The 15,504-nt window shown below is 39.7% G+C and overlaps 1 protein-coding gene across 2 annotated transcripts in view; it reads left to right on the plus strand.

Moving 5' to 3' along the window:
• The first annotated feature begins 3,542 nt into the window (after nucleotides 1-3,542).
• The window catches only part of RGR (retinal G protein coupled receptor), a 29,476-nt gene continuing 17,514 nt past the window's right edge, over nucleotides 3,543-15,504 (plus strand). The window contains exons 1-3 of one of the 2 annotated variants that reach the window (XM_006112388.5): nucleotides 3,543-3,678; nucleotides 8,654-8,810; nucleotides 12,004-12,125. In XM_006112388.5, the coding sequence (XP_006112450.1) occupies nucleotides 3,600-3,678; nucleotides 8,654-8,810; nucleotides 12,004-12,125 (358 nt within the window). In that variant the 5' untranslated portion in view covers nucleotides 3,543-3,599. Of the gene's footprint in view, nucleotides 3,679-7,261; nucleotides 7,450-8,653; nucleotides 8,811-12,003; nucleotides 12,126-15,504 lie in introns of those variants that run through there. The other variant, XM_006112389.5, reaches the window with a different exon arrangement.

The raw sequence follows: 15,504 nt of genomic DNA on the forward strand, positions 1-15,504 counted from the left end.
TTCATTTTTACTCATGGATGGTCACCACTGCTGTTCTGCCCTTTATAGCCCCTCAGGGAGAACAAGCTCTTGAGACAGAAAGACTGTTAACTGTTCTTCACAATTGCAACTCCAAAGGCTTCATATGCCTCCTCTTCTACTGTTAGACCTGAAGTTCTTGTGTTCATTATTATTTCTTTCTCTAAAGAAGTCTTGATGGAGGCTGAGGGGATAGGGAATTAGATTAGACGCACACATTCAGGATATTGTTATTTTGAATGGAATTACTGTTAAAAGGCTCCAAACACGTTCAAAGGGTTGACACTGTTAACCTTAGTACCATCTGCCCTGCAGTATTATCTTTCTACATCTCTGCTCCCACTACAGATCACATGCCTGAAAACTGTCTAAAACATTTCACCAATCACTCTTTGAAAATCATAGCCAACTGAGCTGGCCAAGTTAAATCAGATGGAGCACTTCCAATTTGAGCCAAGGCTACTGCTCGTCTGTGTGACTAACTTCCAGCAGGCTTGTATTCTGAGATGGTCTTTCACAAAACGTTGCAATTTCAATAAAATGAATGAAAGACAATTTGGCTGAGCTTGATTCAGAAGAAAGTATTACAAAGACAGAAAAATAAACATATATCAGTTTAACTAAGGTCTGCCATGAATATAAAATATGTCAATCAGCTTTGACTATTTAAAGACAATTCATGCCTGTATTTGAGTGTTCCATTTTGTAGTGTACCTTTTTCACTGTGTTTGTAGCCATTGTGACACACCCAGACGTTGTGACGCACCCAGGGCTGTTGCACTCTAATGGAGGGCAGGTACACAAGGCACTGGATAAACAGTTTTCTATTCCCTGAATAAAGTCCCAGAGTCTGCTGCCCTGTAATTAAGGCAGGCAGATACCTGAAGCTACTTACTAGCTGTCCTGAATGAGCAGGCTAATCAAGCACCTGCCGCCAATTAAAGCCTGGAGTGCTGCTTTAAAAGGTTTCCTCTAGGTAAGGAAGGGGGAAGGAGAAGAGGGATGGATAGAGGAGGAAGTGTGTTTTTAGAGAAGGGAAAAATTCAATCAGATACCAGAGAAAAGGGGTAGAGTGAAAACCTGAGCAATTGCTGCTGCCTAGGGTCTGTGGTTCCAGGTTCCCCCATCCTCCCCACACCACAGAAAGAACTAATTCTGGGAGAAGGAAGTGCAGGATCACAGAGGAAACTCTCCCTCCCCCATTCATTGATTTTGCCAATGATGAAAATGGCTCAATAAGCTATAATCCTGACCTCTAGAGAAACACAAGAGGCAGCGTATAGGGTCACAGCAAGCCCCTGAGACATATAATAACCACCTAGTGGGTGCAGGACCCAGGGACACAGCCAGAACTTAGCCACACTACGCATATTTTGTTACAGCTGATGTGCCAACGTATACATTTTGTCCTATTCTGGCCACAAGAAAATCTGGCAAAAGGAACATTGCTAGTCTATTTTTTTCTCTGTCCCTTACAACAGTCTAGACAAATTAATAAACTTGTGAAGTATTTTTAAATGGAGAGTGAATATAAGTGGATGTTTTATTGATATGTAGAAGATCGCTGAGCATTCATGATGCTTAGTTGTGGGGTATAATCATAGTAAATAAAAGTAAAGCAATTCATTTGAATGTCTTTGCCTCATATACCCATCTGTACCATGGGGGTTACAGTACTTCCCTACACCAAAGGGGTGAAAAGCCTGTAAGGTATCATGCTAATAGAGGCTATATACTAGACAGAAGGTCCTTGCAGTAGCGGGGCTGTGTCTAGACTACACCTCTCTGTCTACAGAGAGATGTAGATTAGGCGCGTCGAAATTGCTAATGAAGCAGGGATTTATATATCCTGTGCTTCATTAGCATAAACATGGCCACCACTTTTTTTCGAAATGGAGCTTTTTAAAAAAAACAGCAGTCTAGACAGGGATCTTTTGAAAAATAAACCCGTTTTCAAAAGATCCTGCAAACCTCATTTTTGGAGGAATACAGGATCTTTCGAAAAAGGGTTTGTTTTTTGAAAGATCCCCATCTAGACTGCCGGGGGGGAGTTTCGAAAAAGCCCTGTTTCGAAAAAAAAGCGGCGGCCATGTTTATGCTAATGAAGCACAGGATATTTAAATCATTGCTTCATTAGCAATTTCGACGTGCCTAATCTACATCTCTCTGTTGACAGAGAGGTGAAGACTAGACATACCCACAGGGGAAAAGAAAAGAAAAGAAAAGAAAAGAAAAGAAAAGAAAAGAAAAGAAAAGAAAAGAAAAGAAAAGAAAAGAAAAGAAAAGAAAAGAAAAGAAAAGAAAAGAAAAGAAAAGAGCAGACAAATGTAACATCTAAAGTGATCACCATTAAAAACATCACTCAGCAATTATCAGTTATTTCCTAGTGCGAATATAGGGCAAAATGACAGTGTCTCATGTAACATGTCAAAGTGATTGACTTTAATGGTGACCTCCATATGTGTTTGTGAAACATTACAAAGGTCATAATCTAAAGGGAAATATTGGCCTGTTAGTGTCTCAAAAATGCTTATTGTTTGTGTCACTAGAACAATCAAAGTGGGTGACGACAATTGTATGTGTCACAACTTTCCAAAGCAATATATTAAGCAGTTAATTGTACCAAGTAGGAAATTGAAAGGACAGAACTCCCAATACCAGCACAATGCCTACAAGAGCAGTTACTGGAATGACTCTGTGGGATAACTTATTATTGCAGAGTCAGGCAGAGGGTAATCACTTTTTAAGCTTCACATACTCCACAAAGTTTGGCCCATCATGCCAAGACTCTACTCTTGCAAACACCTTCATACATGCATAAAGTTATGCATGTGAGTAGCTCCACAGACTCAAAAAAAATGACTCAAATGTGTGTTTGCGAGATAGAGTTCCTAGTTTATAAGAATTAATTATCATGTGCTTGTCCTCACTCGGTCTGAGCCAGTGAGATACTTTTTTTTCTAGAATAGTTATGTATCTTAATGTAATCCTATAGAATTTAAAAACATGTTACAAGGGGGCAGAGGATGAGGAAGGATTAGATTTAGAGCCACTGCTGTCAAAAATATACATTTCATATTTCTTAATAATACTTAATGGGAAAAACTATACACACCAGGAATTCCCATGTATGTTTTTTCCTAATTAGAAATTCAATAACTGTCCCTTTGTTTTTCAATTCACTTCCCAATTATATATTGCATTTGATTCTTTCATTCCAGACTATTTAATTCTTTTTCAGTGTTGCAGAATTAACTGGACAGTGTACTTAATCCTGTCTCTACAAAGACCTTGTTGTAAATGCAATGAATGATTTCCTTTTGCAAATAGGTCTGCAAATACGATTTGTGGAAGGGGGGGGCTCTTATGCACATCATTAATGGCATTCTTGTAGGGATTGCAGTGTTCAACTAAAACCCCAAAGCTTTTACATAATAACTTGCATGTGTCTGCACGTGAACTGGCCCTTTAAGAAGGAAGCTGACTTGGGTTACTGGTAAAGGGGAATCCAGGGAGAAGGCTGATAGACTGTTAGGTGGTGGGGTACAGAGCCCAAACTAGGTGGCATTATTATTGCAAGTATGGTCACTTCATATCCTCTGCCTGAAGGCTTCACTGAATTAGAGGTGTTTGGCATTGGCACTGCCCTGCTGGTGGAAGGTAAGCAGGGGGGAGTGTTAAGGAATCAGATCCTTTCTCCATTGTTATTTGTGAAAGTCTAGCAAAATGGGGGTTTTCAAAAAACAATACAAAATTGGAGCAAAGAGAAGCATTTCCAATATAGCAACATAGACTTCAGGGTGGCTCTGGTTTCTATGGCTACATATCAGTAGTTCTGGTGATTAAAATAAGAGGATGGGTGGGGTGGAGGTTGCTTGAAAAGCAGAACTCTTCTGTACATGTAACTACATTGCTTAGAGAGCCAGTGCTTGTATTTTGCCTTTTTAGGAAGAAATCAACTATGGGTAGAGGGAATGCTAGTTTTTTTGTATTGATTTTAAGTGTTATTTTAATTTTTCCTGGGGAAGGGTTGCTGAACTGGTTCAGGATACCAAGCTAACATTTAGTATTCATGTTTTGTTTGATCGGGTGGACATTTTAAAATCAGAGAAGTCAAAATTTAGCCTTATAACTTACAATAGATTCAAACGAATGTGATGTAATTGAAATGAATAGCTTTTTGGTAGAGAACAGAAGCATAGCTGCATGCGACCCAAAAGCTGGAACATTGTTAGCAACTGGACTCCTGGTAAAACAGACTCAACTAATGTAACTTAGCCAAGAAGCTCTGTTGGGCTGCTCCTATGAGAACATGTATAGTTTCTTCTGACCATAAGTAAATAGTCAATATGTATTTTGGGGTCCATTGAAAACTATTCATCTGAGCATCCCCAAATGCTGTCTGCTGGCCTTGTTCGGAGCCAACTTCAACCCATGGAAAGCAGGCAGCTGTGCAGGCCTCTCGCTTTTGGGTCCCATTCTCATCTCCCTCCTAGAGCTGTGCACTGGGTCTGAGATTCTGAGACCAACTATAAGTGCCATCAAGGAAAAAAGATCCTTTGTTTTGTAGCCCATTCTCAGGGAATGTGGGGAGGAAAAAAAGGAACCAATATTCCAGAAGCAAGTATTGGCAAAGAGAGAGCAGTCAAACCCATGAGGTTCCCCTGCCTTTGAATCAGAAATATATCCACCCACCCAACCTGACCATAGGACTGGATTCTTCCTGCACTTTGTAATCTGGAATAGGGGACAGAATGCATGTTTTTTTCTTCTGGCCTACAGTAGCCTTTGCTTTCTGCTCATGCTCCAGTGATAGGGTTTCAGAGGACAGGTCTCTTCTGGCTAGCACTCTCTCAGTCTTTTCTGTGTACACTCAAGGGATTAGGTTTTGGAGTCTGCTTTGAACCAAAAAGTGAAGGGATGTACAAACATTAGAAATATTTCATGACCCCCCTCAGAAGTGTTTGATTCCAGTTCTGGGAAAAGATGTGGGTTAGCTCTTATTTTATCAGTGACTGCTTGTCCCTATTTATTATATTTTTTTCTTCAATTCCAAGTTAACACCTTAATTATCTTAAGATGGTTGCTAAATTAACAAGTCAGTAGTTTTAACAGTTAAACTACTGCCATAGTAGTAAGTACACATGCGTATGTATCTAACAAATTGCCTAAAGTTGGTTCCTCAATCTGTGGGTTTCAACCTAGGGTTTCAATTTGATCTATATACCATTAATGGTTTCACCATGAAAAACTTAAATAAAACAAATAGTCCTTCAGCACCTTAAAGACTAACAAAACATGTAGACTAAGTCTACGCAGGCATGATTTTCTGGAAATGCTTTTAACGGAAAACTTTTCCGTTAAAAGCATTTTCGGAAAAGCGCATCTAGATTGGCAGGATACTTTTCCACAATAGCACTGTTTGCGGAAAAGCGTCCGTGGCCAATCTAGACGCAGTTTTCCGCAAAAAAGCCCCGATCGCCATTTTCGCGATCGGGGCTTTTTTGCAGAAAACAGTACTGTGCTGTTTACACTGGCCCTCTTGCACAAATGATTTGTGCAAGAGGGCTTTTGCCCGAACGGGAGCAGCACAGTATTTCCGCAAGAACACTGACGATCTTACATGAGATCGTCAGTGTTCTTGCGGAAATTCAAACAGCCAGTGTAGACAGCTGGCAAGTTTTTCTGCAAAATCAGATGATTTTGCGGAAAAATTTGCCAGTCTAGACACAGCCGTAGATGGGATCATGAGCTTTCGTGGGTACAACCCTCTTCTTCAGATGAATGAAGCATTAAAAGTTCAGATCAAAAGTTCATGATACCATCTACATGTTTTGTTAGTCTTTAAGGTGCTGCAGGACTATTCATTGTTTTCTAAGTTTTTCCGATTACAGACCAACTCGGCTACCTCTCTGAAGGTTTCACCATGGTAGATGCTGCATAAATCAGAGCTCTCCACAGCAATGCAAATTCATTTTCACCATTCTTGTGATAAATCTGTAATAAAACACACATACAGAAAGAGAATACTGTATGTCTGTATTACTCCGTGCAATCCACTTTGTGACTGAAACTCAAACAAAATACAAATTCTATGAAAATACACCTTCAAATAGACCTTTTAAAATGCTGGAGATTTTTTAAAAATTAAGATCTAATCTGATACCATTTATTAGAGTAAACACAACTGAAAAGAGGGGCCTGCAGAAAGGAATCTCAGGATCATAGTGGATCACAAGTTAAATATGAATCAACGGTGTAACCCTGTTGCAAAAAAAAGCAAACACAGTTCTTTAATGTAATAGCAAGAATGTTGTAAGCAAGACACAAATAGTAATTCTTCTGCTCTACTCCATGCTGATTAGGCCTCATCTAGAGTATCGTGTCCAGTTCTGAGCACCACGTGTCAGGAAAGATGTTGACAAATTGGTGAAGGTCCAAAGAAGAGCAACAAAATTATTAAAGTTTTAGAAAACGTGACCTATAAGAGAAGACTGAAAAAAAACTGGATTTGTTTAGACTGGAAAGGAGAAGACCGTGAGGGGACATTATAACAGTCTTGAAATTATAAACAGTTGTTACAAGGAGGGGGGAGAAAAGTTGTTTTGTTTAATCTCTGAAGATAGGAAAAGAAGCAATGGGTGTAAATTGCAGCAAGGGCTGTTTAGGTTGGACATTAGGAAAAGCTTCCTAAATATCAAGGTGGTTAAGCATTGGAATAAATTGTTCAAGGGGCTTGTGGAGATTTTTAAGAGCAAGTTAGAAAAACACCTGTCTGGGATGCTCTAGGCAATACTTAGTCCTGCCTTGAATTCAGGGGACTGGATTAGATGACCTCTCAACGTCCCTTCTAGCCCTACAATTCTATGAAGGTGTGATACCTCAGAATTTTTATACAGTACACTGTTTTAGACTGAGTCCTTGTTTGCTTTACAGGTCACTAAGGTATCTTGAAGTATTATTTTACAGTTATTGTCTTCCTGGAGAAAAAAATGAAATGCGTATAATCAGTTATAAAACTCCATAATTTTAAATAAGAAAGGGTTAATATCTTTACAAAGATGTTGTTGTAAGTGCAATGAAGCCCTCTTTTTTTTCCGAGCTGCGGTTTGCCAATCCCTTTAGCAGAAGGGATGGAGAATGTGTCTGTTTTCATTCACATCACTAATTGGACAGAATTGCAGTGTTTCAAAACTCAAAGCTTTTTTTTTTTTAACATAATGTGTCTGAGTGTGCACCAGAACTAGCCCGTTAAGAAGAAAGCTGCTTTGGGCTTCTGATACATGAAAAAAGCTGACAAGTTTTGCTTGAAAGACATAAAACTTGGGCTAGTCAGTGTTACCATTGCAGATATGGTTACTTCACATCCTCTGCCTGTAGGCTTCACTGAATTAGAGATGGTTGGTTTTGGCACTGTCTTGTTGGTGGAAGGTAAGCTGCTGTGGGGAAAACTGAGGGATGCAGGAGAATTCAAATTCTCCCCTGGCTATTGTTATAGATCAAGCAAAAGAGCATTGTATATATTTCTTTTCTGAAATACTTTTGTATCTAATTTGTAGCAGAATATAGATTTAAGGATTACTTTTAGTAAATTTATGCCACCATTGATTAGGATAATTGAACTAGAACAGGGATTGCTTACAATGCAGAAATCTCCAGTCTGTACAATAGCACTGTGACACAATTGGTGAAAGTTTACTATTTTAAGGAGTCAGGTTAATAAGGATTTTTAAGTGTTATTCCATACAGATTTTTAAGTGCTGCTCCATTTCTCTTTAGGAAAGAAAAAAGAAAGGTCTACTATATATTGTCTCAGTTACATTTGGTGGCATCTGCTATTTGAAATTTTAATACGAGCAGCGTCAAGTCAGGAAACAACCATATCATTGTAAGAAAAAAAATCAAGCTAATTTGAGAGGGCAGTAAAAAGCTCTTTGATTTGCCCGCATCCAACTTCTGAGTTTAAACTTTGTAAGGAATTGATTTCAAAGAAAGTTGTAACCTATCTTTCCTGATTGATAGCTCCGATTGTCTTGCTTGTCCAGAAGCCAACCTCTTAGGAAACAGAATAGCTTGGTTTTGAAATCCACCAGTGATTTTTTTAAAATTAGATTATTCCTTTCCATATATAATCCATTGAGGACAGGCATAAACAAAATTGAGCTGACACAATTAAGGCTCTGTCAAGGTTAATCTTAGAGAGAAGCCAAATATAATGTGAGGCACAATTGAGGATCTTTTATGTTTGTCAATATGTCTGTCAATGGCTGGTCCCCCTAAAACTGTCTCTTTATCTCTGGCTCAGGAATTTCTATGTTGAACCTGGTTACAAAAATCTGCTCTTAGAGAAGAAAGAGTGAAATACAGAAATATGTATGAAAATTGTTTGTGCTTCATACGAGCAATCATGCCAATGACGCTGGAGATGGCTTCTTTTGTCATCCATGTCTTCTTCCCTTGAAAACCCTTTTGTTACTTATTTGTGTTGACGACTCTGGGAATACTTTATGGGTCGTCAATTGTTTATTGTGTATATATTTTCATAGCAATTATGTCTGTCTCATTACAGAAAACAGTGGTATTCATTGTGTTTCCCATTTCAGTTGATTCTAGCCAAAATGATGATGTTTTTCAGCTCTGCTTGGGTTCTGTCTGAATGGCTTGACAATCATTTCTTTTCACAAAATCAAAGAGCTCCGAACTCCCAGTAACTTCCTGGTTCTCAGTGTTGCACTGGCTGATTGTGGGATCTGCATCAATGCATTCATTGCTGCTTTTTCCAGCTTCCTAAGGTATTTACATCTCTACTTTCTTCTTATGAAATTTTCTTTTTAAAAAAACCTTAAGGGGACTACATAAAAAACAAAATTTTAAACCTAATAGATTAATCAAGCGAGCCCATTTCTACTACACCATCCAGTCACCTTTCCGTGTCTAGAAAATGATGAAATTAGAGTCAGTACTTAGGCCATGGTGCACAAAGTTATTGAGGATCCTAACTGTCACTGAATTGAGTACCTTTGTCAATGTGGGCCTTAGTGTTTCACCGTTCAAATGAAAAAGTAGATCTCAGCATTGCCATTCAGATCACTGAAAATAATAACCTAAAGCCAAAGAATCTTTAGTTTGTACATTTTGGTGAATAAATAAAAATACCTACAATGGAATGTTGTTTATCCAAGTCTCCATTATCTAGCTCAGTGTTTCTCAACCAGTGGTACGAGTACCCTTTGGGTACTCGAGAGAATTCTGAGGGGATCGTCAACACAACTGACATTTGGAGAAAATTAAATTTTTGTTTTAAGTTTTACAGCACTTTCTTATTTTTGTACTTTTTATACCCAAAAATGTCATCGTCCGTCTGACTACGATTAAGTTGTTTAAACAAATGTGTTGCAATGGAACAAAAAAAAACTGTGTGTCTGAAAACTGTAGGTACTGGGGTACTTATAATTTATTTTTTTAAAGGGGTGCTTTATAAAAAAAGTTTGAGAAACACAGATCTAGCTCTCCACATTAACCAAACCACCAGCTGTCTAGGGCTGACAACCTGGCCACCTGGGACTGACAGCCAGAGTCCTAGCCTCTGTCACCCCAAAATCCTGGCTTCAGCTAATATGGAGGCCAGATAATGTTGGTTCAGGTAAATGGGGTTCTACCATATCACTAAGACACTGTGTTAACTTATATCAATATATATATTGTGGCTAGAAAACTGAGTTCAGCCTTTCATTTTAATAGCAGAAAAATGTAGATGTTTATATTTTTTATTGGAAAATGTAGGGGATTTATCGTGAAAAACTAGGCTCCCTGCTTATAATTTACCTGTATATTAATGAATTTTGCAAACTAACAAAGTAAATGGGCACAATAAGGTTCACAATTCAGAAAAGCACTTAAATATGTTTTTAAGTCCATCCCTATTGCAAGCAGTACTTATGCACATATTGTATGTACTTAAATCTCACTGAAGTCAAATAGGGATATTGCCCTGATTTGGAGCCTAAAAATAAAATAAAGTCAGCATTAAAATTTACCTCTTTGATTTCTTTCAAAAACTGTAGTCTAGTTTTAATTTCACTTCACAATACAGTAATACAATAACTATAAATGACTGCTTGTGAATTCTTTAAAAACAACAAATGGTCAGGTAGCACTTTAAAGACTAACAAAACATGTAGACAGTATCATGAGCTTTCGTGGGCACAACCCACTTCCTCAGATGACCAGAGTGTTGGGCCGCAACCTGGACCATAGCAAGCCTCTTTCCCAGCCCTCAGTGCTTTCTAGAGCATGCCGTGTGACATTTTAACAGTCAAGAGCCCTGGGCCCCTTAGACTCACCAGGCCCCAGTGTAGTTGCCCCATTTTTCACGCCTGTCAGCCAGCTTGCCCTTCGTAGGGGGACCCAAGTACACCTTCCCCACCAGATTCCAATCCAGGGCCCAATGTAGACAACTGCACCCTACATTACTAGGCTACATCTACACCGTGGAGCTATATCAGGATACCGGAATTATCCCGAAATAGCTATTTCTGCATACATTTCAAAATAACGGGCACGCTATTCTGGCATCCCTGTAACCCTCATTCCACAAAATTACCTCAAAATAAGCTACGCAATTTTGAGGAAAGGGTGCTGTGTAGACGCACCACTAATGTGCTATACTGCTGGTTCCCTGGGTTAGTTTCTGCCCATTCCCTCTTTTCCAGAGGATAAAGACATCAGATAAGTGGAAGTCAAAGGTAAAGTGTCAGATCATCTACAGATCTCAAGCTTTTTCCTTTTGGACTTAGCCATGCCACAGTAAGGTATCAGGGCACAGAAGTTCCAGTGGAACTCTTTCTCAGGAGTTCAGAATGTAGGCCAGCTCATCTCCACAGTCGCCTACTTTACCCAGTAGGCCTGCTCCCCATTAAAGCTACCCATTAAGCCACACATGCTTTGCAGATATAGTGGCATGGAACTGCCTGGACCCAGTGTGTCTGCTTACCCCTTCTTAGCCGGTGCAAGGTTTGCACACCAAATACTTAAAAAGTCCAATATTCAAAACTATTCTTGCGAAAGCTGACAATCCTTTTTGTACCACAAATTGTGAGCACAAATAATTGCAGACACATTTTTGTGCCCGCAATTGCCATCACTTTGATGGCCAGGTCAATGCCTGATGTTCAAGCACAGGACCACATTTTCCAAAAGGCAAAGCTCTTAAATCCATATTCATGTACCTAAATAGAAGGAGCCTCTTTTCACAGCTGCTGAGCACTTACAGTTCCCAATAATTGAAATGGAACCTGAGTTATTTCGTATCTCCAAGACAGACCACTGCTATTTGAGTATTTAAATATGGATTTAGAAACATCTAGTAGCACAGCTCATGTACCATGGTGTTAGGGATCATCTGAGCACATAGAAAGTGCAGTCACCCAGTGATTTCAACTCTGCCTGCAGTTGTACATCCACAAAAAAACAGGAGTGATGAAGGCTGAGATTAAAATGTAGCCCTAAAAAATCTTTGATTGTGACTATGATGTTTGTGCGCACATTACCATTCAATGAGGTTCTACTGCATTTCCTTTCACTTTATAAAGCTTTTGTTACTGCTTTCCATTTTTGTATGAATTTTACTAAATGGGCTTAATAAATATATTGACAAGTTATACACCCTCAGTGCATATATCTTTTGATGCTGTATAATTGAATGATATGTAGATTGTTTGCTAACAAAGTCGCCATTCACCAACACCACAACAATAGATGGGGGTCTATTTTCAATACAGGGAAAAAATAAATTATATCAGACAACACTGTGTAGTAAGTACTGGCAACTATAGCCTGTCTAATGGTGACCGTGCCATTAATAGCATTTACAAATTTCAAACAGGAAAACAATTATGTATTTTATTTTTTCCTAATTATTTCAGTTGTCAAATATGCCTCACCTATTGCTATTGCATTTTGAATTATTTCTGTATTTGCCGGCAGGTACTGGCCCTATGGTTCTGATGGTTGTCAGATTCATGGATTTCAGGGCTTTGTGACAGCACTGGCAAGCATTAGTTCTTCTGCTGCAGTTGCCTGGGACCGGTATCATCACTATTGTACCAGTAAGTGCTACAATGTAAAATCCAAAAATCCATTGACTGATTTTTCCTTTTACAATAGGCCTGGTTTAGATGCAAAAACCTTTAATCGCAATAATAGGAAGACATTGAAAAAATACAATTATACACCAATTTATGTTTAAAACCTTTTAACATCTGTCTAAGATGAGACATCAATAAAATATGTGATGATGGGATCTTGACCATGTAGGGAAAATAGTAAGTGCTTGAACATGGATTTGGATTCATATTTCGTAGCATAGGTGTATGACAGCATCCAGCTCACCTGCAAATATTGATCAAAATGGCATTGATTACCTAAGCTATCCAAAACCCTTATATACATATAATTTCATGTGTACAGTTGGGCACCACTTGCCAATCTGATCTGCATGGGCAGCCCTTCATACCTGGGTGGTGCCCAAGTGATTGCAATTACACTCTGCACACATTCAGCTGCAGGATAGAGGTCCATATTAGAAATAGGTAGAATGTATTATAGACAGAATATAATGTCAGGTTGGCAACTGATTTCTAGCGGAGTGCCCCAAGGATCTGTTCTAGGACCGGTTTTGTTCATTCAACATCTTTATTAATGACCTGGATGGGGGGATGGATTGTACCCTCAGCAAGTTCACAGATGACACTAAGGGTATGTCTACACTACCACCCTAGTTCGAACTAGGGTGGTTAATGTAGGCAACCGGAGTTGCAAATGAAGCCCAGGATTTGAATTTCCCAGGCTTCATTTGCATATTGCCGGGCGCCGCCATTTTTAAATGTCCGCTAGTTCGGACTCCGTGCCCAAGGCTACACGCGGCACGAACTAGGTAGTTCGGATTCGGCTTCCTATTCCGAACTACCGGTACACCTCGTTCCACGAGGAGTAACGGTAGTTCAGAATAGGAAGCCTAATCCGAACTACCTACTTCGTGCCGCATGTAGCCGCGGGCACGGAGTCCGAACTAGCGGACATTTAAAAATGGCAGCGCCCGGCAATATGCAAATGAAGCCTGGGAAATTCAAATCCCGGGCTTCATTTGCAACTCCGGTTGCCTACATTAACCACCCTAGTTCGAACTAGGGTGGTAGTGTAGACATACCCTAAGCTAGGGGGAGAGGTAGATACGCTGGAGGGCAGAGATAGGGTCCAGAGTGACCTGGACACATTAGAGGACTGGGCCAAAAGAAATCTGATGAGGTTCAACAAGGACAAATTTAAAGTCCTGCACTTGGGACGGGAGAATCCCAACCATTGTTACAGGCTGGGGACCAAATGGGTAAGTAGCAGTTCTGCAGAAAAGGACCTGGGGATTACAGTGAATGAGAAGCTGGATATAAGTCAACAGTATGCCCTTGTAGCCAAGAAGGTGAATGGCATATTAGGAGGAGCATTGCCAGCAGATATAGAGAAGTGATTATTCCCCTTTATTTGGCTCTGGTAAGGCCACATCTAGAGTATTGTGTCCTGTTCTGGGCCCCCCACTACAGAAAGGATGTGGGCATACTGGAGAGGGTCCAGTGGAGGGTGACCAAAATGATTAGGGGGCTGGAGCTCATGACCTATGAGGAGAGACTGAGGGATTTGGGTTTGTTTAGTCTGCAGAAGCGAAGAGTGAGGGGGGATTTAATAGCAGCCTTCAACTTCCTGAAGGGAGCTTCCAAAGAGGATGGAGAGAGGCTGTTCTCAGTGATGACAGATGGAAGAACAAGGAGCAATGGTCTCAAGTTACAGTGGGGGAGGTTTAGGTTGGATATTAGGAAAAACTATTTCACTAAGAGAGTGGTGAAGTACTGCAATGGGTTACCTAGGGAGGTAGTGGAATTTCCATCCCTAGAGGTATTTAAGTCTCGGCTTGACAAAGCCCTGGCTGGGTTGATTTAGTTGGAATTGGTCCTGCCTTGGGCAGAGGGCTGAACTTGATGACCTCCTGAGGTCTCTTTAAGCTCTATGAATCTATGCCCATATTAAGATGACCCAAGTGCTTATGTTCTAGACTACAGAGTCATTTTCTTGCACCTTTCTCAATTGTCCTCTTTCTTATTGACATGTCAATAAGTCAGGGAGCAAAGTTTTCCCAAGAGCTTCAGCAAAAATTGTTGAGCCATTTTCAAACTCTGAGAAATTGAAGGAAATTCTGTTTTTCTGCTAAAAAAGAAATTCTGCCATTTTTTAACCAAGATTTAGCATCTCAGTTGGAAATGATAGCAATGCAGTATTTGACAGGGAAATAGATATCAGTGGACATTAAGATCCTAAATACTTCTGAGAACAAATACCTTTGGGTGGTCTTGTAAAAAATATTTCAGAATTGGTTAAGATATCAGGATGTAAACAAGCTTTGATTATAAAACTATCTATGTTCTATGGATACCGTGCTCATGTGCATCTGCAAAGTGAGTGGAAATTTCTACTGAATTAGGTCATCTCCCAGGATCCCATTAAATTTGTGCATGCATGCATAGGATTTCAGTTTTAATGTGTGCTGGCTTGTACAGCTCTAAGTGGAGACAGCTATGCAGAGGTTGTTATAATTTGTGCTGGGAGCCAAACCACTTTCCAGAGAGCCCCATTACTGAGTGGAGAAGGTACAAAGAGAAAGCCACCTTCATATTTTGTGCTGAGTGATGCTCAAGAGGATCCTAAGATTAAGTTTTTTTTTTTTAAGAAAACAAATCTAGGAAAAAGAACATGAAAAGCTGAATCTTTGTTTCCCAGACTTCAACATTCTTTTGGCTAACAAGAAATTGCAAATGGGATTTACTGTGGAAATTCCATACTCTGAACCATTTGTCTAGTCTCCTAACACTGACCTACGCTCCTTAGCCACAGGAGGTCTGCAGTTGGGGAAGCCAAGACTGCCCATGGGATATGCTGGAACGCTCTCGTTACCTCGCAACACCACAAAGTTGTCAGCAATTTCCATTTTGGGATTTCAAAAACTAGCTATGAACCCTACCACCGAATGGAGTTGCCACAACATCCTTCTCAACTGGTGTTTTGCAATCAGGGTTTCTGCATCCCTGGTTATTTTCATGGGTGAATTGATCCCTTTATTTATTGTGCTAAAGCACTGCACCATATTATCTAGGCACATCTATTTTCAGAGATCCTTTTGTAAAGAAATGTCTTCAAAAATGAACTGCTGGTTAACAGACTCTTCCTCCCCAATTCCCATGCAAACAGCTACCTTAGTAATCACAAAGTCTGAGAAACACAGTATTTCTGTGATTAAAACAGCAAATGGTGAGCATGCCATGAGCTATTTGTTAGGACAACTTCACTCCATTGGCTGCAAAAGGATTGCTATGGTTTTGTTCTGAAGCTTTTGTCAAGAATTCAGCTCAGGCTATGAAAAGTGTTCCTTTCAGGCCCACACAA

This window comes from Pelodiscus sinensis, chromosome 8, assembly GCF_052426305.1.
Source record: "Pelodiscus sinensis isolate ZL-2025 chromosome 8, ASM5242630v1, whole genome shotgun sequence".
In the NCBI taxonomy this organism is placed as follows: Eukaryota; Metazoa; Chordata; order Testudines; family Trionychidae; genus Pelodiscus; species Pelodiscus sinensis.